This window comes from Capra hircus, chromosome 15 (genome assembly GCF_001704415.2).
Source record: "Capra hircus breed San Clemente chromosome 15, ASM170441v1, whole genome shotgun sequence".
Taxonomy (NCBI): domain Eukaryota; kingdom Metazoa; phylum Chordata; class Mammalia; order Artiodactyla; family Bovidae; genus Capra; species Capra hircus.
This window is the reverse complement of record NC_030822.1, coordinates 50,134,708-50,159,920: the sequence shown is the minus strand read 5'-3', so window position 1 is coordinate 50,159,920 and position 25,213 is coordinate 50,134,708. Positions and strand designations below refer to the sequence as shown.

General features: G+C 47.8%; 1 protein-coding gene across 2 annotated transcripts in view; it reads left to right on the top strand.

Moving 5' to 3' along the window:
• The window catches only part of SORL1 (sortilin related receptor 1), a 166,365-nt gene that overhangs the window by 115,787 nt on the left and 25,365 nt on the right, over window positions 1-25,213 (top strand). Inside the window, exons 26-38 of one of the 2 annotated variants that reach the window (XM_018059638.1) lie at window positions 5,491-5,616; window positions 8,927-9,034; window positions 10,183-10,314; window positions 11,457-11,588; window positions 12,549-12,698; window positions 13,627-13,782; window positions 15,521-15,670; window positions 17,378-17,509; window positions 19,001-19,127; window positions 19,290-19,459; window positions 22,040-22,152; window positions 22,404-22,508; window positions 23,315-23,387. In XM_018059638.1, the coding sequence (XP_017915127.1) occupies window positions 5,491-5,616; window positions 8,927-9,034; window positions 10,183-10,314; window positions 11,457-11,588; window positions 12,549-12,698; window positions 13,627-13,782; window positions 15,521-15,670; window positions 17,378-17,509; window positions 19,001-19,127; window positions 19,290-19,459; window positions 22,040-22,152; window positions 22,404-22,508; window positions 23,315-23,387 (1,674 nt within the window). The remainder of the gene's footprint in view (window positions 1-5,490; window positions 5,617-8,926; window positions 9,035-10,182; window positions 10,315-11,456; window positions 11,589-12,548; window positions 12,699-13,626; window positions 13,783-15,520; window positions 15,671-17,377; window positions 17,510-19,000; window positions 19,128-19,289; window positions 19,460-22,039; window positions 22,153-22,403; window positions 22,509-23,314; window positions 23,388-25,213) is intronic. The other variant, XM_018059640.1, reaches the window with a different exon arrangement.

The following is a 25,213-nucleotide window of genomic DNA, read 5'->3' as shown; positions in this document are numbered from 1 at the left end:
TTAAAGATTTTTTGTTGTTGTGGACCTTTTTTTAAAGTCTTTATTAAATCTGCTACAACACTGCTTCTGTCCCATGTTTCGCTTTTTTGGCCACATGGGATCCTAGTTCTCTGACCAGGGATCAAACCTGCACCTGCTATATTGTAAGGCAAAGTCCTAATCACTGGCCCACCAGGAAAGTGCCTCATTCCCATATCTTAATTGTCCTTACCCCAGCAGTATCCTGGCAGTTCCTATACTGTCCGGCAGCCGGAGTCTCAGAGCATGCTTCCTAATTTCTAAAAGCAAAAAAGAAAAAAGTAGATCTGCTATTATATCCCACTCTTGTGGTCTGCTTTGGTTTAGATTTGGTTTGTGAAGGACAGAAATGATCTTTTACTCCTTTCAGTTCAGTTCAGTTCAGTTGCTCAGTCGTGTCCGACTGTTTGTGACCCCATGAATCGCACCACGCCAGGCCTCCCTGTCCATCACCATCTCCCGGAGTTCACTCAGACTCACGTCCATCGAGTCCGTGATGCCATCCAGCCATCTCATCCTCTGTCATCCCCTTCTCCTCCTGCCCCCGATCCCTCCCAGCATCAGAGTCTTTTCCAGTGAGTCAGTTCTTCTCATGAGGTGGCCAAAGTACTGGAGTTTCAGCTTTTGCATCATTCCTTCCAAAGAAATCCCAGGGTTGATCTCCTTCAGAATGGACTGGTTGGATCTCCTTGCAGTCCAAGGGACTCTCAAGAGTCTTCTCCAACACCACAGTTCAAAAGCATCAATTCTTTGGCGCTCAGCCTTCTTCACAGTCCAACTCTCATATCCATACATGACCACAGGAAAAACCATAGCCTTGACTAGATGGACCTTTGTTGGCAAAGTAATGTCTCTGCTTTTCAATATGCTATCTAGGTTGGTCATAACTTTCCTTCCAAGGAGTTAAGCATCTTATAATTTCATGGCTGCAGTCACCATCTGCAGTGATTTGGGAGCCCCAAAAAATAAAGTCTGACACTGTTTCCACTGTTTCCCCATCTATTTCCCATAAAGTGATGGGACCGGATGCCATGATCTTTGTTTTCTGAATGTTGAGCTTTAAGCCAACTTTTTTGCTCTCTTTCACTTTCATCAAGAGGCTTTTTAACTCCTCTTCACTTTCTGCCATAAGGGTGGTGTCATCTGCATATCTGAGGTTATTGATATTTCTCCCAGCAATCTTGATTCCAGCTTGTGTTTCTTCCAGTCCAGCGTTTCTCATGATGTGCTCTGCATATACTCCTTTATGTTCTCCCAATGCCCAGTTCCGAGAACCTTTGTTGATTGGTCCGTTTTATTTTAGAGGTGACCTTATGTGGCTTTAAGGAATAAATGGACCTACTCAAAGGCCAAGTATATCACACTGGGTGATCTGTGATGTTACCAGATTCCTGCCCACCTCGTAAACTCCCCATTCCTGTGTCCTCTCTGGCACAGCCTTGTTGTGTGCCCCTCTGCTTCTGGAAAGACTGCATGTATTGCTTTCTTTGAAAGCCTGGCTCGCAGAAGGAGGGATAAACAAGGTCTCGGAAGAAACCGCCATCAGCCCAGAAAGCACACAAGGGCTGTTTGGCAGCTTTGGGTTTGGGTGGATCATTGATTGATAAATTAGAGAGGTGCCTCTGGGCATTTCCATTTGTAAGTTTCATGATGACTGGACATATTATTAGCACAACCACATTAGTCAAACTTGCGTTTCAGCTGCATGAGCTGGTCTTCCACAGTGGATTAAGAACTTCATTTCTGTGGGTAGGCTGGTCACTGACCCTGGTTTTATCTCTGGTTTCCTCTGGCAGGACTGCGTGGGGAAATGCAGAGTGCCTACACAGCCACTGCAGCCTCATTCCAATGGCTGTGCTTCCAAACCCTTATAAAGGAGATTGTCCATCTTATCCGTAGATTAGCTGGAGGTAGTATGTGCGCTCATTGTGTGGTTGCTTCGTTTCCTGGCCTAGTAAGTTAAGTCACGTGCAGAGCCAAAGAAATGGGTCAGGGCCTGCTGACTTCCTGTGGGCTTCAGCTCTCATGCATGGTCTGTACTGGGCCTTTTTGTGGCTCTTCCCCTCCCTTGTTTTGCTTTCCATGGATTTGAGCCTTTTATTCCCCCCTGCATTGATTTGGAACTTAAACATTTCATTTCTGTTTTTTTAGCTGTTGCCCTAGACATCTTATGCATATTCCTGATATCTTTCCCCCTCCTGGACCTGCCTTGATTCCAGTCTCTGCCCATAATGTCAGTATTGACGAACTCAGTATATATTTAGTATTTTAAAACACGTGGACTTCCTTGGAGGTTGGTCCAGTGGTTGAGACTCCACCTTTCCAGTGCAGGGAGCTCGGACTCAGTCCCTAGTCGGGGAACTAGGAACCCACGTGCTGCATGGTATGGCCCCCATCGCACCCCACCCCCAAATAAAACCGCGAAATACTTCATAGTTTAATTTTACGTTTAAAATCCTAAAATCAGGCATCGTTATTATCGTTTAGTAACCACACTTATGTATAGGTGCCTATGCGTCGGTCACTTCCCCTTCCTGTGTTTACTGCTTCCTGCCTGTGTTCATCCTTCAGCGTTTCATAGCAGAGTCTATGAGTCGTAAACTTAAAAGTTTTGTTCCTATAACCATGTCTTTGTTTCGTTCTCAACACTGAAATTGATGCATCTGGTTTTCTAGATTTGTAGTAATTTTTCCTAAGTATTTTGGTGGAATCATTCCATTTCTTTCTGGCCTCTTTTGTGCTGATTTCAATTCTCCTGCCAGATTATCTGTTCCAGTAATAACGGACGTTCTTTTCTCTCTAGTTGCCTTTAGGTTTTTTTATATTTTGTTTGCTGCTCAGTTTCACCTACCTAGGCGTGAAATTATTTTCATTTATCCTGTTTGTCGCCGTCCTAAAATCTGAGGATTTATGTTTTTCATCAGTTCTAGGCAGCTGCAGCCAACTGTCTTTTCTGCTGTGTCTGTTAGCTACTTCGTCTTGCCTTGTTAGCAGCAGCTATCAGCCCTTCGCTGGACTTCCTCATCCTGATATTTATGCCTTTGGTTTTTAGATTTTCTGTCTCCTTATGACTCTGAGTTACTTCCTCAGATTTCTTTTCCTGTTCAACAGTCCTCTTTTCAGCTGAATCTAATCTCCTATGTCACACATCCACTGAGCTGTTTTTATTTCCATGACTCTGTTTTTTATATCTAGAATTTCTGATTGGTTCTTTTCCAGATTTGCCTTTTATTTTTCACTGTCCTTTATGCTTTACGTTATTTTTTACATTATTAATCATTCAGGTTGTGTTGACACTAACATTTTTTTTCCTCCTTCATTTTGTAAGAGTCCAGTGTTTTATAATAAGGCAGTGCTTGTCACAGTAATTAACTCATCTCTTCTGCCCCGCTTTTATTCGGCTAATGTTTTTGATCAGGGGGTCACATAGGGTCTTGCTGAGTCAGGAGAGATGTGTTCATGTCAGAGTAAGCCAGAGGATAATGGCCTTTATTAGAAACTCTGATATTCTAATTTCATGATCATTTGCCCCAGTAGCCCTTCTATTCTTAGGGTCATGATGGACCCTTGCTATGCAAAGGATTCTTTTTTATCTGCCTGAAATTCTTTAGTCTATTTTAAAGTCCATCTCTTTCATCCTTACAGTTAAATATTATCAATTGAACATAGATCATTCATCAGACACTCAGTGTCAGAGAGCTAGTAAGTTACTCAGAAGACAGAAAAAGAGACTATGTTAAGCATTCCAGCCCTTCCTGGCCATTTGAATGAAATTGTGTAAATTAATTAGTCTTTCTCAGCTCAGCATCAGTGGTAGAATCTGGAGCTGTCAAACATGCCCTTCAGCGTTGTCCACTTGGAAACTCCATTAGCACTCAGAAATTGTTTTCAGTTGAAATCCATAGGCTGAATAATAGTGAGTATTTCAGTGTGGCAGTGATTTAGGTGACAGTATCTTTTATGATAGCGAGCAAGGCTTTGGTGAGGAATTTTTTAAAGGGCTATCAGATTTGTAAAACCAATAAATCAGAAGTATTCCAGGCAATGGCTGTTACTGGGGCAAAGCTCATCTAACATGCAGGGACACATTTATCTTTCTTATCAGAGATAAGTATATTTTAAAAAGATATTTAATGGATCCTGACTGCTAATATTGTAAAATACTGAAACTTCCAGTAGATGTATTTGCATGTGACTGGACATAGCATTGGTCTTTGAGAAGCCAACAGATGATGGACCACCTTTTGTTGTAAAGTGGTTTGAAAAATCAGGGGGTTTGTATTTCAGACTATTGCGCAAAATAGCCTCAAATGCAGTAGCAATTCTAGATGGCATTGGAAGCCCATTTTCCCAACCCTTGAGTCACTGTTACCAACCATCTCAGCTGAATAGGTAACTGTGGTTTGCACTCAACAGCCCACTTTTGTTTGCTTTGCCTGCTCCTGTCACAAGGACGCCCTGTCCACTCGGTTCAACCAAGAGAGCCAGTCTGTCTTGGTTATGTTATTTCATGCTGGTTGCAAACAAGGCCAGCCCTGGCTTGCATTCAGCAGTGAACAGACACAAATTGCTCTCTGCATCAGAGGAGGGAAGGAAAATCTGATGGAGAAGGCGGCCAGTAGTGTTGCTTGGGTTGCAGGCAGATATTATGCATCTGAAATAGTCTCTGACTGAAGTTTTGACATTTTCTAAATGACTTTCAGGTGGCCTCAGCCTGTGTATGCAAATGAGCCTGTTCAGTTATAACAGTGACTGGTTCCCTGGCACTTTAATTTTTTTTTCTTTTAATGGTTGTAGAGGATGCCGTGTCATATTAGCTGGTAGACGTCACTCTTGGCTATCCAGAAAGTTAAGGAATTCTAGGTTTCTGGGCCTGCTTTCTTTGTGATTTTAGATGCATCTTTGGACGGGAGGTTTTCCACTTATGAAACTGGGCAGTTCATTTAGAATTATAAAATCAGGCCCTTTCACAACTTACAGGGCTCCTTAGATATCAGTGCAGAGGATGACATCAAGGTCCCTACAGTGTCGGGAGCAGGTCTAGGACCCAGAGCCCCGAGCACCCTCTACCTGTTCTTGTCCAGCAGAGTCTGGAGGAGTGAGAAGATTAAGTACCCAAGTGGACTGGAGAAAGCACAGGCTTTGGACTTGGACAGCCCTGGTGCTATTACTTCATTATCTTTATTACTCTCGGGGACCTTCTGAGAGTCCTAAACCTCGTTCTTATCTGTAAGTGGGGAGTAGTCCTGACCTCATAGGTTGCTGTGAAAGTGACCGAGTTTTTAACGTGTACATCTGTGCTTGTGTAACACTGATGAACCCCAAGGCTCGAGCTGATGCCCCTTCAGGAGGCTGCATTCTGCCTTTAGAGTAGTACCCCGTCGTACCTCCTTTGCAGTCGGCTGCTGAGGGTGATGGGGCTGCGGAGGTGAAGGAGGCCTTGACCATTTTTCTCTCCTGTTTCGTTGGCAGCCATCTATCACACCTGTGAGGCCTCCAACTTCCAGTGTCGAAACGGGCACTGCATCCCCCAGCGCTGGGCGTGTGATGGTGACATGGATTGCCAGGACGGCTCTGACGAGGATCCGGTCAACTGTGGTGAGTGCAGGCGCTTTGGCCCCAACCCACACGTCTCCCATGTCTGCTGTTCAGGAGGAGGGGCAACGGATGGACCAGGAGATGGACCAGGGTCCCCACTGTGCCTGGTGCACGTTAGTGAGCTCGCCCTTGCGGTGTGGCACTGCTGTTCAACGTGTAGGCCTGGGCTATGTGATTCTAATTATTTATTATTATTTATTTATTTACTTTTGGCTGCACTGGGTCTTCGATTGCTTTGCACAGCCTTTCTCTGGTTGCGGCAAGCAGGGGCTGCTCTTTATTATGGTGCATGGGCGTCTCATTGCAGTGGCTTCTTTTGTTTTCTGGGGCACAGGCTTTAGGCGTGCGGGTTTCCACAGTTGCTGCCCGTGGCCTCTAGTAATTGTGGCGCACACAGGTGTAGTCGTCCTGAGGAATCTTCCCGGACCAGGGATCGGACCCGTGTCCCCTGCATTGGCAGGTGGATTCTTTATCCCTGAGCCATCAGCAAGTCCTGTAATTTTAATTCTTGGGCAAGCAGGTTGCCTCCATAAAAACAAGAAAAGAAATGGGAAAGCCACTAACCCACCTGGAACATTAAGTAGGGTCACATTACCAGTGTTCTGTCAGAAATTAGCCAGCAGTTTCTGTATAGATGGCATACTTTACGGCTGAGAGGTTGCTGTGATGGTCCTTTGGGAAAATGGATACCCATACTCATAAGTCAGAACTTTTTCAGTGTAGTTGATTTAAAGAAGGATTCTGAGATAGTTAATGGAAATTAAGCATAAAATAGCTGCCGCACAAACATAATGTATAAAATGCTTTTTCACACCAAATTAAATGCATATTTTACATTGGCGTATAGCTGACTTACAGTGTTGTGTTAGATTGAGGTGTACAGCAAACTGATTCTGTTTTGTCATCGTTTAGTCACTAAGTCGTGTCCAGCTCTTTTCAGCTCCGTGGACTGTAGCCCATCAGGCTCCTCTGTTCATGGGATTTTCCAGGCAAGAACACTGGAGTGGGCTGCCATTCTCTAGGAGTTCTTCCCAACCCAGGGATCGAACCCATGTCTCCTGCTTGGAAGGTAGATTCTTTACCACTGAGCCACCAGGGAAGCTTGATTCGGTGATACATATACACATATGCATTCTTTTTCAGATTCTTTCTCCAAACTGGTTATTCCAGAATTTTGAGTATAATTTCTTGTGCTATACAGTAGGTCCTTTTTAGTTTTCTGTTTTATATATGGTAGTGTGTACGTGTTAATCCTACACTTCCTTGGTGGCTCAGCAGTAAAAAACCCACCTACCAACCAGGAGATGTGGGTTCGATCCCTGGGTCACAAAGAACCCCTGGAGAAGGAGTGGCAACCCATACCAGTATCCTTGCCTGGAAAATTCCATAGGTAGGGGAGCCTGACAGGCTACGTCAATGGGTCCACAGAGTCGGACACGACTAAGTGACTGAGCACATTTATTCATTAGGAGCCTTATGCCAGAAACCAAGGGCAGAGGCCAATATCCATATTTGCTATTGTTCCACACTCACGTCCCTAACTTTCGTGGAACTGCAGTCGCTGTCTGCATGCTGCTGTGTGTTCTGCTCTTTTCATGGCACGGTGTTAAAGCTGTTTCCATACATCTGTATTTTTCTGTGGTTAGCATTTTCATGGCAGATGCCCATCCTCTTTGTATTATTGCTGTGACGTAGTTTACTTAGTCGCTCCCTGGTGGGGTAATGCCCATTTTGCCCTGTCATGTATTGTAAAAACTGTTCGTGTCCTTGGAAATGAAGGCTTAGATTTCCCTTGAGATGCTACTTCCTGGGGAATATCCCTTCATATGGAAGTGCTGGATTACAGGTTCCGATCCATTTCCATGATTCTTGTTGTTTCCAGATTTTATTTCCAAGTGATTATACCAAAAGGATCTCCATTAGTAACATTGGATGTTTCCCTAAGCCTCTCTTGATTTTTATCTTTTGACTTGAGTGAGTGATAACTTGTCTTGTACAATTTAAATTGTATATTTTTGAAAAGCCTTCTTATGCTGAAATCTATTTCCCCATCTCGTGGTACTCATTCACTGTTTCTGTTTTGATGTCCTTTGAACAATGTCCTGGGGATGATGACTTTTTACAGGATTAAAACACATTTTCTTGCCTTATCCCTGATCCTCCTGAAAGTATTCTGCCAAGAGTTGGGTTTACAACTGACCTACTAGAAGTGATTCTTAAGCCAAATGTCTGGCAGTTGCTTTCTGTTCAGGAGAATGGATGACCTAGTAGTAAAAGTTCTACACCAACTGCAAAATCTAAGACTCTTAACATTTATGGGGCTTTGGTTTAGAATTCCTGAAGAAATAAAATGGTGAGTGATGTAAGAGCTTAAAAACCCCAGGGTCTATAAAATCAGGGTTCATGTCCTCTTTGTTTCCATCTAATTGGTGCTTTCATTTTACTTTTCGTAAAAAAAAAAAAAAAAAAAAAAGTTTTGAGTAGATAACACGTTCACGTGGTTCACAATGGAAAAGTATAAGGAGATTAAACAGTAAATGCTTTTCTCCCATCTGCCAGTTTCCCCGCTTTGCTGTGTATCCTTTCAGAATATTTTTGTGCATACATGCAAATTTAAATATATGACATGTACTTGTGCTATTTTTACACATGTAGCATGCCATGCTGGAGAAGGCAATGGCACCCCACTCCAGTCCTCTTGCCTGGAAAATCCATGGTTGGAGGAGCCTGGTGGGCTGCAGACCATGGCGTTGCTAAGAGTTGGACACGACTGAGAGACTTCACTTTCACTTTTCTTTTTCATGCATTGGAGAAGGAAATGGCAGCCCACTCCAGTGTTCTTGCCTGGAGAGTCCCAGGGACGGGGAGCCTGGCGGGCTGCCGTCTGTGGGGTCGCACAGAGTCGGACACGACTGAAGCGACTCAGCAGCAGCAGCAGCATGCTGTGCACGTTTTTGGTACTTGGGTTTTCAGATAACTGTCTGTCTAGGACATGTGTTCATCGAGTGCTTCTTCAGCCTCTCTGTGCCAGTCTGGTGTTCCTGTGTACAGTAGCATTTCACAGTCCCCTGCGGATGGATCCGTAGGTGGCTTTCGGTCTATTACAAACAGTGCTGCAGTGAATAAGCTGGTTCCTCTGTTATTTTTCACTCATGTGTGTAGATTACATTCTTGGGTCAGAGTATGTGTGTATCTGTAATTGTGATAGCCCTCCATAGGGAGACACACATGTGGGTATAAATATCCGCGCCGCGGTGATGTGAATATCTGCCTGTCTCCTCATTCTGCTGCTCCTTGAACCACTTTCCAGAGAAGAAGTGCAACGGGTTCCGCTGCCCGAACGGCACCTGCATCCCATCCAGCAAACACTGTGACGGTCTGCACGACTGCTCGGATGGCTCGGACGAACAGCACTGCGGTGAGTCCTCACGTTGGGCTAAATCCTCTCCTCCCCTGGTACCTGCCTGCGTCAGGTCCTGCATTGCCAGGACCCTGAGAGGGGTGGAGCAGAGAGGCGTGGCTTGGGTGAAGGAGAGGAAGCAGGGGGCCGTGGAGGGTGGCCGTGGAATTAGGTCAGTGTCCACGATCATCACTGTTCAGCTGCAGTTTGTCCTGTGAATGGACCAGTGATCTGGAATTGGACACTTATTTCTCCTCCTTCATTGGTTTTGCTAGTTGCTGATTATCACTCGGCTAACAGTTTTAGGCACGGTGACTTTGTATGCTGTGTTTTCTTTGGACCCAGAAAGGTAGTCTGGGGTCAGTGGTGCTCATCTTTGGGAAAAGCAAGCTAGAGATCCAAGGATGAGTTAGTGTGTCAATTCAGGCGTAAAGGCCACCTTCCCATGTCCTCACATGGCCTATTTGCCTGCATCTCTGGTGCTGCTTAGAAGGACACTATTCCTATAGATCCTTTTAACCTTAGCTACCTCCCTTAGCCTGGATTTCCTCTTTAAAGCTCTATCAGGGAACTTCTTGGAAGTCCAGTGGTGAAGACTCTGCTGCCAGTGCGAGAGGCATAGGCTCAGTCCCTGGTTGGGGAACTAAGATCCCACATGGCATGTGACACAGCCAAAAAAAAATTAATTAAAAAAAGTACTGCCCTTTCTCCAGATCCAGTCACGTTGGAGATTAGGGCTTCAACATATAAATTGGTGGCAGGTACAGTTCAGTGGGTAACATCGATCCTTCATAGAAGGGGATTGCCAGGCCCCATATTCGAGAGTCGGTGTTATGTCGATAGTGGTTAAGATCGTGGCCTGTGATGTCAGGCAGCTCTGGGTTTCAGTTTTGGCTCCACCTTCATCAGTCGTGTGCTCTTGGCAAAATACATAATGTTGCCGTCCCCTGTGCTTCATTTGGGAAACAGGACAGTAAAACCTCTCATCATGTTGTGCTGGGAGCTTAATGTGGTCCTGAAGCTCAGGGTTTGCTCAAAGCTTGTGGTTGGTGGTGGTGCCCATTACCTCCTGAATTGCACATCCGGTCAGAGCGTGTTCTGCCGTGGCCCATGAGGTCCCCAGCTCCAGGGGCTCACGACCCCTTCCCCTCGCTGGTCCCTTTCAGAGCCCCTGTGTACTCGCTTCATGGACTTCGTGTGTAAGAACCGCCAGCAGTGCCTCTTCCAGTCCATGGTCTGTGACGGCATCATCCAGTGCCGGGACGGCTCCGACGAGGACCCGGAGTTTGCAGGATGCTGTGAGTTGGGGGCGCTGGAGAGACTCGGGGGGGCCACCCTGGGCATGTGCCTCCATCCAGTTTTCAGGTCTCCACTGAGGGTCCAGACTTGCATTTTCAATGAAAGGCTCACCTTGGTTGCTTTGGAAGCCTGCTTGTTAGTTTTTGGTGCACAGCTCAAGGCGGGGATCAAGGTTGACAGTGGTCTTGGCCCACGTGTCACCTCCTTCCACAGCCTTTCTTGTGCCCCCGGAGTGGCCCCCTCACCTCGCCGCAGTGTCTGTACCCCACTCACCTCCACTCTGCACACTGCAGTTATTTTGTGGCCTGCCCCCACCCACCCCCCACCAGCTAGCCTTCTCTGTGTGTGCCCGAGAGCAGGTCCTTGTCTCGTTCACGGCTGCAGCCCTGTCCCCAAGATTGCCCTGCCTGCATGATAGTGGGGACTTGCATCAGTCTGCTTGGTCTCCCCAAACAAAGGACCACAGCCTAGGGGGTTAATCACAGTTCTGGGGGCTGCAGATCAGAGGTTAAGGTATCGGCAGGGTTGGTTTCCTCTGAGGCGCCTCTCCTTGGCTTGTAAATGGCCATCCTCTGTCTTCACTTACTCTGTTTATGAGAACACCAGTCCTGTTAGATTAGGGCTCCATCCTAATGTAATGACCGCACGTTAGCTTAATTACCCCTTTAAAGACGTTATCTGCAGATGTTATTGCAGTCTGAGTTGCTGGGGACCAGGAGAGGGCCATGGCACCCGACTCTGGTACTCTTGCCTGGAAAATCCCATGGATGGAGGAGCCTGGTGGGCTGCAGTCCATGGGGTTGCAAAGAGTTGGGCACGACTAAGCGACTTCCCTTTCACTTTTCACTTTGATGCACTGGAGAGGGAAATGGCAACCCACTCCAGTGTTCTTGCTTGGAGAATCCCAGGGACAGGGAGCCTGGTGGGCTGCCGTCTATGGGGTCACACAGAGTCAGACACGACTGAAGTGACTTAGTAGCAGCAGCAGTAGGCCTTTGACTTGCTTTCGAGGAATCCTCCAGCTGGGCCATCTCTTGGTAGAGGCCCTTTGTTCTTGCCTCTTATTTCCAAACAACAGTGCCATGTTGAGCTCTCCAGTGTGGAAGTAATCTGGACTTACGTATGTTGATTCCTTCCCTAGCCCGAGACCCCGAGTTCCACAAGGTGTGTGACGAGTTCAGCTTCCAGTGTCAGAACGGAGTGTGCATCAGTTTGATCTGGAAGTGTGATGGGATGGATGACTGCGGCGATGACTCCGACGAAGCCAACTGTGGTAAGGAGACCTCAGCTCTGCCCCCGGGCATCCCAGGCTCCAGGTCACACAATGCTTGGCTTTGCCTTCTCCCTCTTCAGCCATAATTCCTTCCAGGTCTTGAATCTGCATGTAACAAATTGAGTCTTAAAGTGAGAACCTACCCCCTAGCAGAGATTGATTGGTTGGTTTAGTCACTGAGTCATGCCCAACTCTTAGCAACCCTGTGGACTATAGCCCACCAGCCTCCTCTGTCCGTGGGATATTCTGGGCAAGAATACTGGAGTGGGTTGCCATTTCCTTCTCTACCAGCAGAGGTTAGGGTGTATTTATTCTCTTTCTCCAGTTGGGAAGTTGACATTGTGTATAAGGAACATGGTAGAGGAGTTATGGTAAATATTTTAGAGTATATTTCCCCCACCCCCTACATGTTGCAGATGTCACAGCATGATGGAATCATTGTTACTGTTGGGTTATCATCAACAGTTAGGTCATTCCTTCAGTAGACTATCAAAATTCAAACTTGGGTATCAGGACTTCCCTGGTGGTCCAGTGGCTAAGACTCTGTGCTCCCAATGCAGGGGTCCAGGTTCCATCCCTGGTCAGGGAACGAGGTCCCACATGCCTCAAGTAAGAGTTTGCGTAAGATTAGAACTATAAGATCCCATGTGCTGCAGCTAAGACCTGGTGCAGACCCATAAATAAGTAAAATAATAAAAGGATAAATATAAAAAAACCCACTTGGGTGTCATTGGCAAGATGTAGAAGCATAGGAGACTATGGCCTCGGGTCCAGGGAGGCAAGGTTTTGTCCAGTTTGTGGATATGCTCTTGGTCTCCCTCCAGTCCGGGAAGCTGCCTCATCCTTCTCTGGGGGGGTCACGCGGGCTGCCCTGGGGCTTGGGTGAGGAGCCTGTGGGTCCTTGGAGGCCTCTGTTCACGCTGTGCAGGCCATAAACTGACCCTGCGGTTCATCCCCCAGAAAACCCCACTGAGGCCCCCAGCTGCTCCCGCTACTTCCAGTTCCGGTGCGAGAACGGGCGCTGCATCCCCAGCAGGTGGAAATGCGACCGGGAGAACGACTGCGGGGACTGGTCTGACGAGAAGGACTGCGGAGGTGAGGGCCGCGGAGGTGAGGCTCGGGGGCTGGTCTGACGAGAAGGGCCGCGGAGGTGAGGCTCGGGGGCTGGTCTGACGAGAAGGGCCGCGGAGGTGAGGCTCGGGGGCTGGTCTGACGAGGAGGACTGCGGAGGTGAGGGTCGGGGGCGGCCCGCCGCCCAGGCCGCTAGAGCTCGCCTGTCTCTTCAGCCTCGGGCTTAGGCAGTGATTTTGGGGGGCAGGTTGGGCGGGTAACTGAGTTGTGTTCTCTCCCCCTCCCATGGTGACCTCTCCTGTTCCCAGGGTTATTCTTTCCAGGGCACAGTGGGAACTTGAGAGACTGGTCCCATGAGTATGGGCTGCAGGCCTGCAGCTCCTTGTTTGAACAGCAGCCCCTGACCCCACCCGAGGCCTCCCTCCTGCAATGTGTCCCGCATTGTAACAGGCGCTCTGGGTGGCGCCTGGGCCATGATGCATACATGTGTACGTGATACACGCCGAGGGGCCACCAGAGTGCACACAAGACCGTCCCTTTCCTTTTTGGTGTTCTTGTCCCTGAGCTGCTCTTGAGGTGGTTGGGGTTGAGTGAACCAGAATTGGTTTAACCTGGATAGGAATGAATTCTCCCATCTGCCCTGTGCCTTCCAAGTCCCCTTCCTTCCACCAGCCTGCACAAGGCCCTGCAAAAGCAAACGCATCTGAATAGTAGCCCAAGGCAAATATAATAGGTAAGGTGAATCCGCTCCATGGAAGGGAAGGGAACACAGTGTGTCCTGACACCCCTCCATACGCGATTTTTAGATGAGCCACAGCTCAGAACAGTCCTGGCACGCAGCCCCCCACCCCTCTATCCCCCAGCTGTGCAGCTAAACCTGGGACATCATACTGGCCCGGGACACGTCGGGGTCTGAGCTCAAGCTTCCTGTGACATTGTGGGTTTCCTTGTTTGGTGTCTTCTCCAGATTCACATGTTCTTCCCTCCCCCACTCCCGGGCCCTCCACGTGTCTGCCCAACTACTACCGCTGCAGCAGTGGGGCCTGCGTGATGGACAGCTGGGTGTGCGACGGATATCGAGACTGCATGGACGGCTCGGACGAGGAGGCCTGCCCCTCGCCTGGTAACTATGGCCCCAGCGCTGACCCGGGGCACTTGCTTCAAGGAGAGGACCTTTGAGGCTGCACCCTGGGTGGCCGAGGGCAGTGCCTGCCCTTGGGGACTCTGCTCTGTGGCCAGGCTCCTTCTCACCTCAGAACAGGGAGATCCCTGGGCACTCAGAAGTCATCTTCCCTCACTGCCCTCTGTATCCGGCTGACCACCGTGGCTGCTTCCTCTCCCAGGAGGTTACCATGGGGATTGTAGGAAAGGTCTCTGTATTAAACTCTCCTAAATCTCTGGTTTGCTAGTTGGCAGCCATCCTATTTAAAAAAGGGTAAGCAGTGCCATCTAGTGGCTAAATATGGCAAGGCACCTGGAGGTCTGTGCTTTCACCTTGTTGCTGGAAGCCCATGGATAGCCAGGATAATCGTCAAGGCGCCCCCGTAACTGCAGGCAGAACTGTGTCTTTTTCTCAATAGGTTTCCATTTCAGAGTCAGTTATAATAAGAGAATAGATCATCACTTGCCGCGGTTTATGTAATTCTGTTCAGCAAATTCCTGGATCCTTTAAGGCTGTTTTTATCCCATCTCTTCTCTGTTTAAAATCATGAGTGGTCGGATTTCCCTGGCAGTCCACTGGTTAAGACTTCACCTTCCAGGGGGCTCAGGTTCAATCCCTAGTTGGGGAGCTTAGATCCTACATGCTTTGTGGCCAAAAACCAAACCCAAACATAAAAAACAGAAGCAATACTGTAATAATTCCATAAAAACTTTAAAAATGGTCCACATCAAAAAATCTTTAAAAAAAACAAAGTAACTTTTTAAAAGACTCATCACTGGTTTCTGCTTGTCCTCTTGTCCAGAAAATAGACCCTAACCCTTGAGTCCTCTTTTCAAGGCCCTGTTTGAGCCCTGTTAGACCCTTTGTGCTTGCCATGACTTCTCACTTCCATACGCTGGGCTCCTCAGTTGCTGTGGACAGACCTACCTCTTGTTTACTTAGATTCCTCCAGCAGAACTTTCACCCTGTCCGCCTTGATGTTGTCCCCCTTCTTGCCTTCTGTGAAGCCCACTGTCCGTCAGGGCAGACAGAAGCATGGGATGCCACTATGCCATCACTCTTTCTCGCATTACAGCATGTAGAACAACCTGTAGGGAATCACTTGGGTTGTTTCTAAAAAGTATAGAATATCTTATGTATGTATATATATTTTATCTATATTTATAAAAATACAGAACCAGAATTTCTGCCTGGAGCCCAGGAGCTCCCCCTGTGAATGACAGGTTGACTGATTGTCTTGTGGGGATAGTGAGGCAGGGGAGTGGGGAGTCTCACTGCTGCTTTAGCATCTTTCAGTGGCTCCCTTGTATAATTTTCACCCTTTTCTCTCCTGGCCAAAGGATACCATTTTCCAGTCTGTTTGCAGATTCGGAGAAGTTGGTCTTAATGGAGCTTCGCTTTCTCCCGTGACAGCCTAGGGCAGAGTCCTCTCTGCTCTGAAGTATCTAGCCACTCAGCCCTGTCTGTCGGCTTCCCAGTTTCCCAGGTCCTGTTGCCTTTGTCTCTATCAGGGGCTTCCCGGGAGAGAAGCAGGATGAGATGCTTGTGTCTTAGCAACCTTCCATCTTCACCAGAGCTTACATGTCTGTTTGGGTTCTTGTCGAAATTCCCAGCGCACCAACATCCCCAGCACATTGAATAGGTCGCTGTTGCTGGCCTCAATACTAAAAAAGTGAATTTTAAAAATCTTTTCTTCTAGCCAACGTGACTGCTGCCTCCACTCCTACCCAGCTTGGGCGGTGCGACCGGTTTGAATTCGAGTGCCGCCAACCGAAGAAGTGTATCCCTAACTGGAGGCGCTGTGACGGCCACCAGGACTGCCAGGATGGCCAGGACGAGGCCAACTGCCGTGAGTGGTCGGCAGGGCCGTCTGCCCTCGGGGAGGCTCCAGGAGACCAGGATAGCGCGTGCTTGTGCTTTGGGTCTCACATTAATAAATTCTGGCCTTACGCCTCCATTTTAGAGATAGGAAAGTTAAGCTTCAAAGAGGGTCACCTCGTCCGCAGCAGATTGGGGGCATTTACTTAGTATTTTCTTTGTACAAAACCATGATCTTCTCATCATACCATGTGGAAAGTTCTTGTAGGGAGGAATACTCCAAAACAACACAGAGAAATTAAATGGGGATTAGCGTAAAATCCTGCACTTACATGAAGAGACTGAACAAAGTGGACCTTTGGGACATTCAGATAACAGGGCAGGTTGAAACAACACTCATCAAAATCATAGTAGGAACGTCTGAGCCAGATAAGTATGGTAAGAAGAACATTAACCGTAATTAACAAAGAGGAAATGAAATAGGACCTTCCTCTTGGGTGAGATTAATTCATTAATGGGTGTTCTTTAAATAAATATCTTTTGCCTGTTTCAAATCTGTCTTGTACATAAGGCAATCGCTTGGTTAAGGGGCTTCAAATCAAGATGTGCTCTATCTACAGTTTTCCTCAATCCATTAATCGGATAACCCCATCAACAAAGCAAATGAGATTAGCATGACATGCCTCTTCTCAGAGCAGCTGGCCCCTGAAGGCTACTACATTGTTTTAAGTGCCCATTAATCATCTGTTAAGAACCAGTTTAAGAATTTTCAGACAACCTTATTCCCAGTTTCTAAAAACCATGTTTCCTTCCTTTGAAAATATTGAGATGTTTCCTAAAGAAATGTCAGACATCTTTCAGCTTGACTATTCATCTGTTTTTTGATTATATTTTACCACGTTCTTAGCAAGTGGAGGGGTGGTAATTCTGTGATGGGGATCTTGGTATTTTCCATAATAATCCCCTCTGAGCATAGAGTCCTTCCCTGACTCTCCTGTATAATATCCCCATCACTCTTTTCCAGTTACTCTCAGTATATTTCTTTGTAGCCCTATCACTGTCTAAAATAATGTATTTGTTTGTTTACTTGTTTGCTCTTTCTCTCAGTAAGCTCTGTGAGGATAGGTCCTTTGTTTCACATATCACCATATCCTTAGCGTCTTTAACAGTATCTGATTCATGATAGACCCTCCCTTAAAGTTGGATGGATGGATGGATGGATAGATAAATGGGTGGATGAATCCCATCTTGGGCTTCTGAGGCTGTTCACTAGTGGTTCTAAAACCTTTTCTGAGGGCTTCCCTGGTGGCTCAGTGGTAAAGAATCTGCCTGCCACTGAAATATGGTTTTCAGAAGTGGGTGCAGTGCCTCAGCCAGAAAACAGGGTTATCTAGTTCTAGAGCGGAAGTTCTCAGGGCTGACCAGTTCTGAGGAATCACTGTGGAGCTTCTAAGTCCTGCACGTGCCCAGTGCTATGTTTCTGCCTCAGTAGGTTTGGAGCAAACCTCTGTGCTTCACAAATTCCCCAGAAGACTATAAAGACCCTTTGTTAGTAGACTCTCTGCTGTTGGATCACCACCCTGGCTTAGTGGTCTGTTTGGCTTCCTTTTCGTTTGGATAGAGTCATTGTATGGAGCATCGTGTGCATATTTGCATGGGGCGGGGAGCACTAGTTGATGAGTTCCCTTTCCCAGAACCTGGGAACGCTTTGGTGACTGTGGACCCTCACGTGTTGCAGCCACTCACAGCACTCTGACCTGCACGGCCCTGGAGTTCCAATGCCAGGACGGTGAGGCCTGCATCATGCTCTCCGAGCGCTGCGACGGCTTCCTGGACTGCTCGGATGAGAGCGACGAGCTCGCCTGCAGCGGTGAGGTGGCCCCCCAGGACCCCCGGCTCATCCTCCACCCCGCGGGGCGGGGGGGCCCAGGGCAGAACCTGTTGAGCTTTGCCTCAGTCTGAACAAGCTAAGATTCTCGCTCACTGTTGGAGCTGCAGAGGAGGCCTGTCCCACCTCTGATACGGTCTCCAGCTCACCTCGCCCCTCTCAGGGAGATGCTGGTCGAGACTGGGGTTTTCATTTTGTTTTTTGCTTTAGTCCTTGCGTTGGTGGGCTTCCCTGGTGGCTCAGACAGTAAAGAATCTGCCTCTGCAATGCAGGAGACCCAGGTTTGATCCCTGGGTTGGGAAGATTCCCTGGAGGAGGGCATGGCAACCCACTCCAGTATTCTTTCCTGGAGAATTCCACAGACAGAGGAGCCTGGCGGGCTACGGTCCACGGGGTCTCAAAGGGTAGGATACCGCTGAGCGGCTAACCTATCACCAGCTCGTGTTGAGGCATTGTTGCTCCTGCAGTGCCTCAGGCTTTGCGGTGGGGTGAACTCCATCCTTGTGTCTGAAATGCATTTAGCAATCTTTTGGAGGCTGTTATCACAGAATGCCACTGACTGCTGCTGCTGCTGCTGCTAAGTCGCTTCAGTCGTGTCCAACTCTGTGCGGCCCCATAGACGGCAGCCCGCCAGGCTCCCCCGTCCCTGGGACTCTCCAGGCAAGAACACTGGAGTGGGTTGCCATTTCCTTCTCCAATGCATGAAAGTGAAAAGTGAAAGTGAAGTCGCTCAGTCGTGTCTGACTCTTAGCGACCCCATGGACGGCAGCCCACCAGGCTCCTCCATCCATGGGATTCTCCAGGCAAGAGTACTGGAGTGGGGTGCCATTGCCTTCTCCGATGCCACTGACTGGGTGGCACGAAAGCAGCAGAAACTTAATGTCTCACAGCTCTGGAGGCTGGAAAGCCTGACACTGAAGCCCAGCAGATTCGGTGTCTGGCGAGGGCCCACCTGTTGGTCCACAGACAGCCGTGTTCTCCGTGTTGGCCCATGGTGGACGGAAATGCTCTGGGGTCTTTTTTATGAAAACACTAGCCTCACTCACGAGGGCTCCGTCCTTAGGACCTAGTCACCTCCCGAGGACCCGCCTCCTAGTACCATCACATTGGGGCTGAGGCATCAGCTTATGGATTCTGGGGCACATAAGCATCTCAGTCTCTAGAAGTCACAGATCCTGCTGTGACAGTGTCCCTGGGTTTGTGGTACTCTCTGTTGAGAATCAGGCTTGTCTCAGTGCAGACAAGGAGGTGAAATGCAAGGAGAAATATCACAGCTGGAAATTTAGGAGACCCTGGGGAAGGGTGGATGAGAAGGTTTGAACTCTTTTTTTTTTTCTGGGGTGTTTTAAGATGATGGTGGCCAGACCACGCAGAGCCCAGTAGGTCTGCCTGAAACCAAGGAACCTCCTGTGTCCTTTGAAATGCAGAGATTTGTAAGGTATCACTTGCTTTTTCTCCCTTTTCTCTCTCTAGAGGAATTAAATGTATACAAAATACAGAACCTTCAGTGGACAGCAGACTTCTCTGGGGATGTGACTTTGACCTGGATACGGCCCAAGAAGATGCCCTCTGCTTCTTGTGTGTATAACATTTACTACAGGTGGGTCCCTTCTTTGCCTCGGGAGAAGAAAATGATGTTTTTATTGCCACCGGGTATTCCATAAACTCTTGTGTGTGCACCGAGCAACTCCGTTGATGGGTTCAGACATCTTGGCCACCCCGTGCTGCTTTGATGCGATGCTGTCTTTGTTCTCTTGGCCAGGGTGGTTGGAGAGAGCATATGGAATACTCTGGAGACCCACAGCAATAAAACGAGCACAGTACTGAAAGTCTTGAAGCCAGACACCACGTATCAGGTCAAAGTCCAGGTCCAGTGTCTGAGCAAGGTGCACAGTACCAACGACGTCGTGACCCTGAGGACTCCCGAAGGATGTGAGTGCCACAGGGACAAGCCCTTCTGTGGATTTGCAGAGTTTCCCAGGATGCTCAGGGACAGGGCAACCACATTACACGTGCCGCCTTTGTGCCTAAGTTTATAGTCCTGGCTGTCCCTCTCCTTATTATAGCACATAATTTTTTTAAAAAGCACAATTCTGGTTTTTGAAGTGTAGTTGATATATAGTGTTTTAGGTAGGTATACAGCAGAGTGATTGAGTTACACATGTATATCGCTCTTCTTTTTCAGAGTCTTTTCTATTATAGGTTATTACGAGATCTTGACTATAGTCCCCAGTGCCGTACAGTATGTCCTTGTTGTTTATTGCTTCGATTATGCCCAGCTCTTTGTGACCCTGTGGACTGTAGCCTGCCAGGCTCCTCTGTCCATGGGGTTTCCCAGGCAAGAACACTGGAGTGGGTAGCCATTTCCTTCTCCAGGGGAATCTTCCCAATCCAGGGATTGAACACGCGTCCCTTATGTCTCCTGCATTGGCAGGTGGGTCCTTTACGACCAGGGGCACTTGGGAAGCCATTTTATGTAGAGTAGTGTATATCTGTTAATCCCCAAACCCTCATTTATCCCTTGATCCCTTTCCCCTTCCGTAACCATACATTTGTTTTTGACATCGTAACACAATTTTTTTTTTAATTGAAGTATAATTGACCCACAACACTGTGTTGGTTCCAAATGTATGACATAGTGATTCGGTATTTGTGTAATTACAAACCTATCACCATGCGTAATGTTTTTCTCTCTTAGGAAGTTAATTTGATCTCCCCATCCCTGCCCTTTTTTGCATTTCTTATCTAATTTCTGTCTCTGCCTTCCGTCTCTAGGTATTTCCCAGTATTTAGTGCTTAGGAGATCGGCATCATTAACATATGAAGCGTGTTAGAAATATTTTGGGCATACTATAAAGAAATTTACCAAAGCTCGAGGGTTGTAGAGTTCCCTACTTTCTCCCTTCTTCATGGTAGTTGACATTGGGTGACTGCGCTTGTTCCCATGACCTTTGCTCTGGGTTTTGTGAACTTTTCATTCTCAGTTGCCATCAGAACCATGTTTACATTTGGAGATGTTAATATGAACTCATGTTCATCTTAATGTGCATGCATGTGGGTACACATAAAATCTTTATAGGTATATGTATCTGCACGAGTTAGTATACTGCAGGCATCTCCTTGTTTCCTCAACTGGAAAGGCCCAGGAAAACTTTGATAGTGTTGAGCACACCTGGCACTCAATCAGGGTTTCTAACGCTGTTCTTCAGTAAAAGGATACAAGGCTCCTTGAAGAAATCTAGGCCTGGGGAAGGAGATCTAGAAGATGGGCTTGCCAGGAAGTGAGGATGTACTTATTACGTGAAGGCCACCAGACAGAAAGACAAATATCACATGATAATGCTTATATATGGAATAGAGAAAACTGGTACAAACGAACTTATTTACAAAGCGGAAATAGACACACAAACATAGAAACCAAACTTATGGTTACCTGAGGGGAATTGGAGTTGGTGACGGACAGGGAGGCCTGGCGTGCTGCGATTCATGGGGTCGCAGAGAGTCAGACACAACTGAGCAACTGAACTGATAAATTAAGGGTTTAAGCAACTCTAGGAGATAGTGAAGGACAGAGAAGTCTGGCATGCTGCAGTCCATGGGGTCACAAAGAGTCTGACCTGACTTAATGACTTATGACTTCTCAACGTATGAACAATAAACAATAATAAATTAGGAGGTTGGGCTTAACAGACACTACTGTATACAAAATAGATAAACAACAAGGAGCTACTGGATAGTACAGGGAACTATACTTGGTATAATGTAATAATCTATAGAGGAAAAGAATCTAAAAAATACATGTATATGTATGTGTATATACATATAAAAATACACATGTATATATATGTTTCTCTGTGTGTGTACACACCCCCACACCCCCACACCCACACACCCCCACCCCCACACCGCCACACCCCCCCACACCCACACCCACACCCACATCCACCCACCCCCACACCCACACCCCAGGTGGCGCTAGTGGTAAAGAACCCTCCTGCCAATACAGGAGACAGAGCTGTGGCTTCGGTCCCTGGGTTGGAAAGATCCCCTGGAGGAGGGCATGGCAACCCACTCCAATCCTCTTGCATGGAGTATCCCATGGACAGCAGCTATAATCCATAGGGCCTCAAAGAGTCAGACACAACTAAAGCAACTTAGCACCCACACACATATATGTAAATATGAGAGTTCAGGGCAGCTGCCTTTGAGAATCAAAACCTCAGCCTGGAAGCCCAGGGCCAATGCTGGCTTAACCTACCCAGGTGATTCTGTCCTGCAGCCCTTAGGAGCCCGCAGCCTATGTCAGACTCTCTGAACCATTGTTGGTCTGATGGGTGGACAGCAGGGAGGAAAGATGTTCCATCAGCGGGAAGACCAAGCTAACACCTCTTTCTGGCGCACAGGTCCCCTGCTGGGTCTGGATTCTTTCTCGTGTGTGTTTTAAGCTCAGGGAAGTTCCTCCAGTTGACAAGGATGCAGATGGATTTTAACCCCACGGGCTTCTTTTTCTAGTGCCAGATGCCCCTCAAAACCTCCAGCTGTTGCTCCACAGGGAAGTGGAAGGAGTGATCATGGGCCACTGGGCCCCACCCGTCCATACCCATGGCCTCATTCGGGAGTACATAGTAAGTTCCTCCCAGGAGTGGGCAGTGCGTGTGGGTGAGCGTGGGAGATGGCCGGGTCTCCTGGAGCAGAATCATGTTCTGTGTGATGCGGACTTGGTTTGGTACTGCCTTATAATCATCCATCCGCTGGGACATTTTGCAGCCCACCTTCCCCTCTCTCCTCCTGCCTTTTTGTAAGGTGTTACGATGCCCAGACCTTTGGTACCTGTTCATGGTATAGTATTTTTATTTTTATTTTTCTCTCTCTCTAGGTAGAATATAGCAGGAGTGGTTCTAAGACGTGGGCCTCCCAGAGAGCTCTTAGCAACTTTACAGAAATAAGGAACCTACTGGTCAACACTCAGTACACGGTCAGAGTGAGTGTTCGCACAACGTTTCAGCTGTCTGGCTGGGTGGCCTGGGATCATGGGGAGATGGTTGCACTTTCATGAGAACCCCATGCCTTTTTTTACGAGGTGCTGACTAGTGGTCTGCTCAATACCCAGCCCCTTGCTCTGGGAGCTCATGTTTTCTTTTAGTCTCTCAAATCAAGGCCACATAGAGAACTCAAATCAACCTTCACTCAAATAACTGAGAATTGATTATTAATGCAGCTCTTCCTGCTGTTAACCCAGATATTCTGCTAGCATTCCAGTTCCAATTTCTTTTGCACCCACCTCTTATCTTTAGCTGCAGGGAGAGCCAGAGCTGTGATAAGTGGCATTTATGAAATGATCTTCTGGAGTTCTTATGAAATAGATTGTCAAAATCTTCAGTAGAAAAAAGAGCCTGTGCACAACATGTTTGGAGACCATTGAGTGCATTCACAAGCTCCCTTACACTGAGAGTCTCGTGCCTGTGTGTGGTTATGCATGTATGTGGACGTACACATGCACGCATGCACTCCCTCTCACACCCCTGCCCTTTAGAAAAACTTGGACACCTGTCAATCAACAGAAATTTCATAATTTCAGCTTTGTCACAGTTCCCTTTCCTCAGGTTGCCTCCTGTGCTCTCTTTCCCTGTCTTATTTCCCTTGCAGGCGCCTCAGACTATCTCGCATCCCTCTGTGTGTATTTCTTCCCCCCATATTGCCAAAGCCTCACCTCTTTTGCCCACTTGGGATTCTCGCTGTGTGGCATGTTGCCTTTATTCCATACTAATTCACACTCTGATTTGAAAGGTGGCTGCGGTGACCAGTCGTGGAATAGGAAATTGGAGCGATTCTAAATCCATTACCACCATAAAAGGACAAGGTAAATGATTCCAGCGTTTGCAGATTTAGAGAAGATAGAAACCCTTAGAGAAAACTCTGTGTGATTGGCAAATGAAGACGCATAGATCAGAATAGTTCACACAGCCTCCCTCCCCACAACAGGTAAACTTCTCTGGGTGTCTCTGCTGTGCTTTAGACATGAAGTCTTTTGGGGGGGACTGTTGATCATTCCTCCTTCTATATAGAACTGGGCATCTGTTGTAACAAAAGCATACAGGTGGATTTCTGAAGGCCGCCATGCCCGGCTCTGCTTCTCAGGGGGAGTATCCATGACGTAAGGAGTCCTCCTTTCTCAGCCAAGATAAAGATGGTCTTGTTGTTCATTTCACCTGTGGGGTGCTGTAAGAGAGTGCCATGCCTACACTCTTTACTGCCCTGGGGAAGCCACCAGCAACACGTAGGTGGCAGTTTCTGTTTTTCTATCGCTGCTGCTGCTAAGTCGCTTCACTTGTGTCCGACCCTGTGCAACCCCATAGCCGGCAGCCCACCAGGCTCCTCTGTCCCTGGGATTCTCCAGGCAAGAACACTGGAGTGGGTTGCCATTTCCTTCTATCGCTAGAGGTGATCCAAGTCATGGACCTGGAAGGCTGTCATGCCAGCTGCTCTGCTTATGCCAGCTTATCTCATTGAGCCCTCAGAGCAACTATAAGGACGGATAAGGGAATGGAAAGGTTGTGTCATTTGCACATAGAGCTGGGGTTGGAACCTGATCTGCTGACTCTGGAACGTGAGCCCTGAACCCCTGCAGGGTCTGCCTCCTGGGCGGGGGTCCTCACCTGGCATGTGTGCCTCACATGTGCTGCCACCCCATCCTCGGTGTGGAGTTAGGAGCCGATGAAATCACGGATGAGTGAGTGAACTGAAGCAGGTGAACGGAAGGCTCTGGTGCTCGGTGGGAGATGCACCAGCTCATCTTCCTGATCTTAGCCTTGGCACTTTCATTTCTGGATTGGCGGATGGGTACAAAAGCTGGAAATGCCACCAGGAATGTGATCGAGGGATTTTGCTTTAGCCTGAGCCTGTGAGAAATAGGCGGTGGGTCTTGAAGAGTCACTGTCTGGTTGCCTTTGAAAACATGGGGTGGTTGAGATCAGCACAGGGGCCAAGCTGAACTTGGTGAAGCCAGCCAGTCTGTGAATCAGGGAGATTGTACATGTTGGAAAATGTGTGCTGAGTTCACACTTCCTTAGAGTTGTGCTTTGTTTTCTTCTTTTCTGTTTTAGTTATTTTTGGCTGTGCTGGGTCTTGGTTGGTGCAAGGGTTTTCCTCTGGTTGTAGCAAGCAAAGATTACTCTATAGTGCTGTGCTTGGGCTTCTCATTGCAATACCTTCTTGCTGCAGAGAATGGGCTCTAGGGTACGTGTGCTTCTGTTGTTGGAGCTCGTGGGCTCTCGAGCACAGGCTCGGTAGCTGTGGCTTAGTCATTCTGCAGCACGTGGGATCTTCCTGGACCAGAGATCGAACCCCTGTTCTCCTGCATTGGCAGGTAGATTGTTTACCACTGAGCCACCAAAGAAGCTCCTCCCCTAGAGTTTTGACTGTGGTATTATTTTCCTCTACGATCAGTCAGAACATACTGACCATACCTACTGAAAAGGAGGGACATTGGAAAGTCATCAGACAAACAGGTAGCATCTTGTAGTCCTCATCACAGTTCACACCTGCATTTGAAAATCTCAGTGATTAGGGGTTGCTGCTCTCAGAAGACCTGGGTTCGATCCCTGGGTCAGGAACATCTCCTGGAGAAGGAAATAGCAATCCACTCCAGTATTCTTGCCTGGGAAATCCCATGGATAGAGGAGCCTG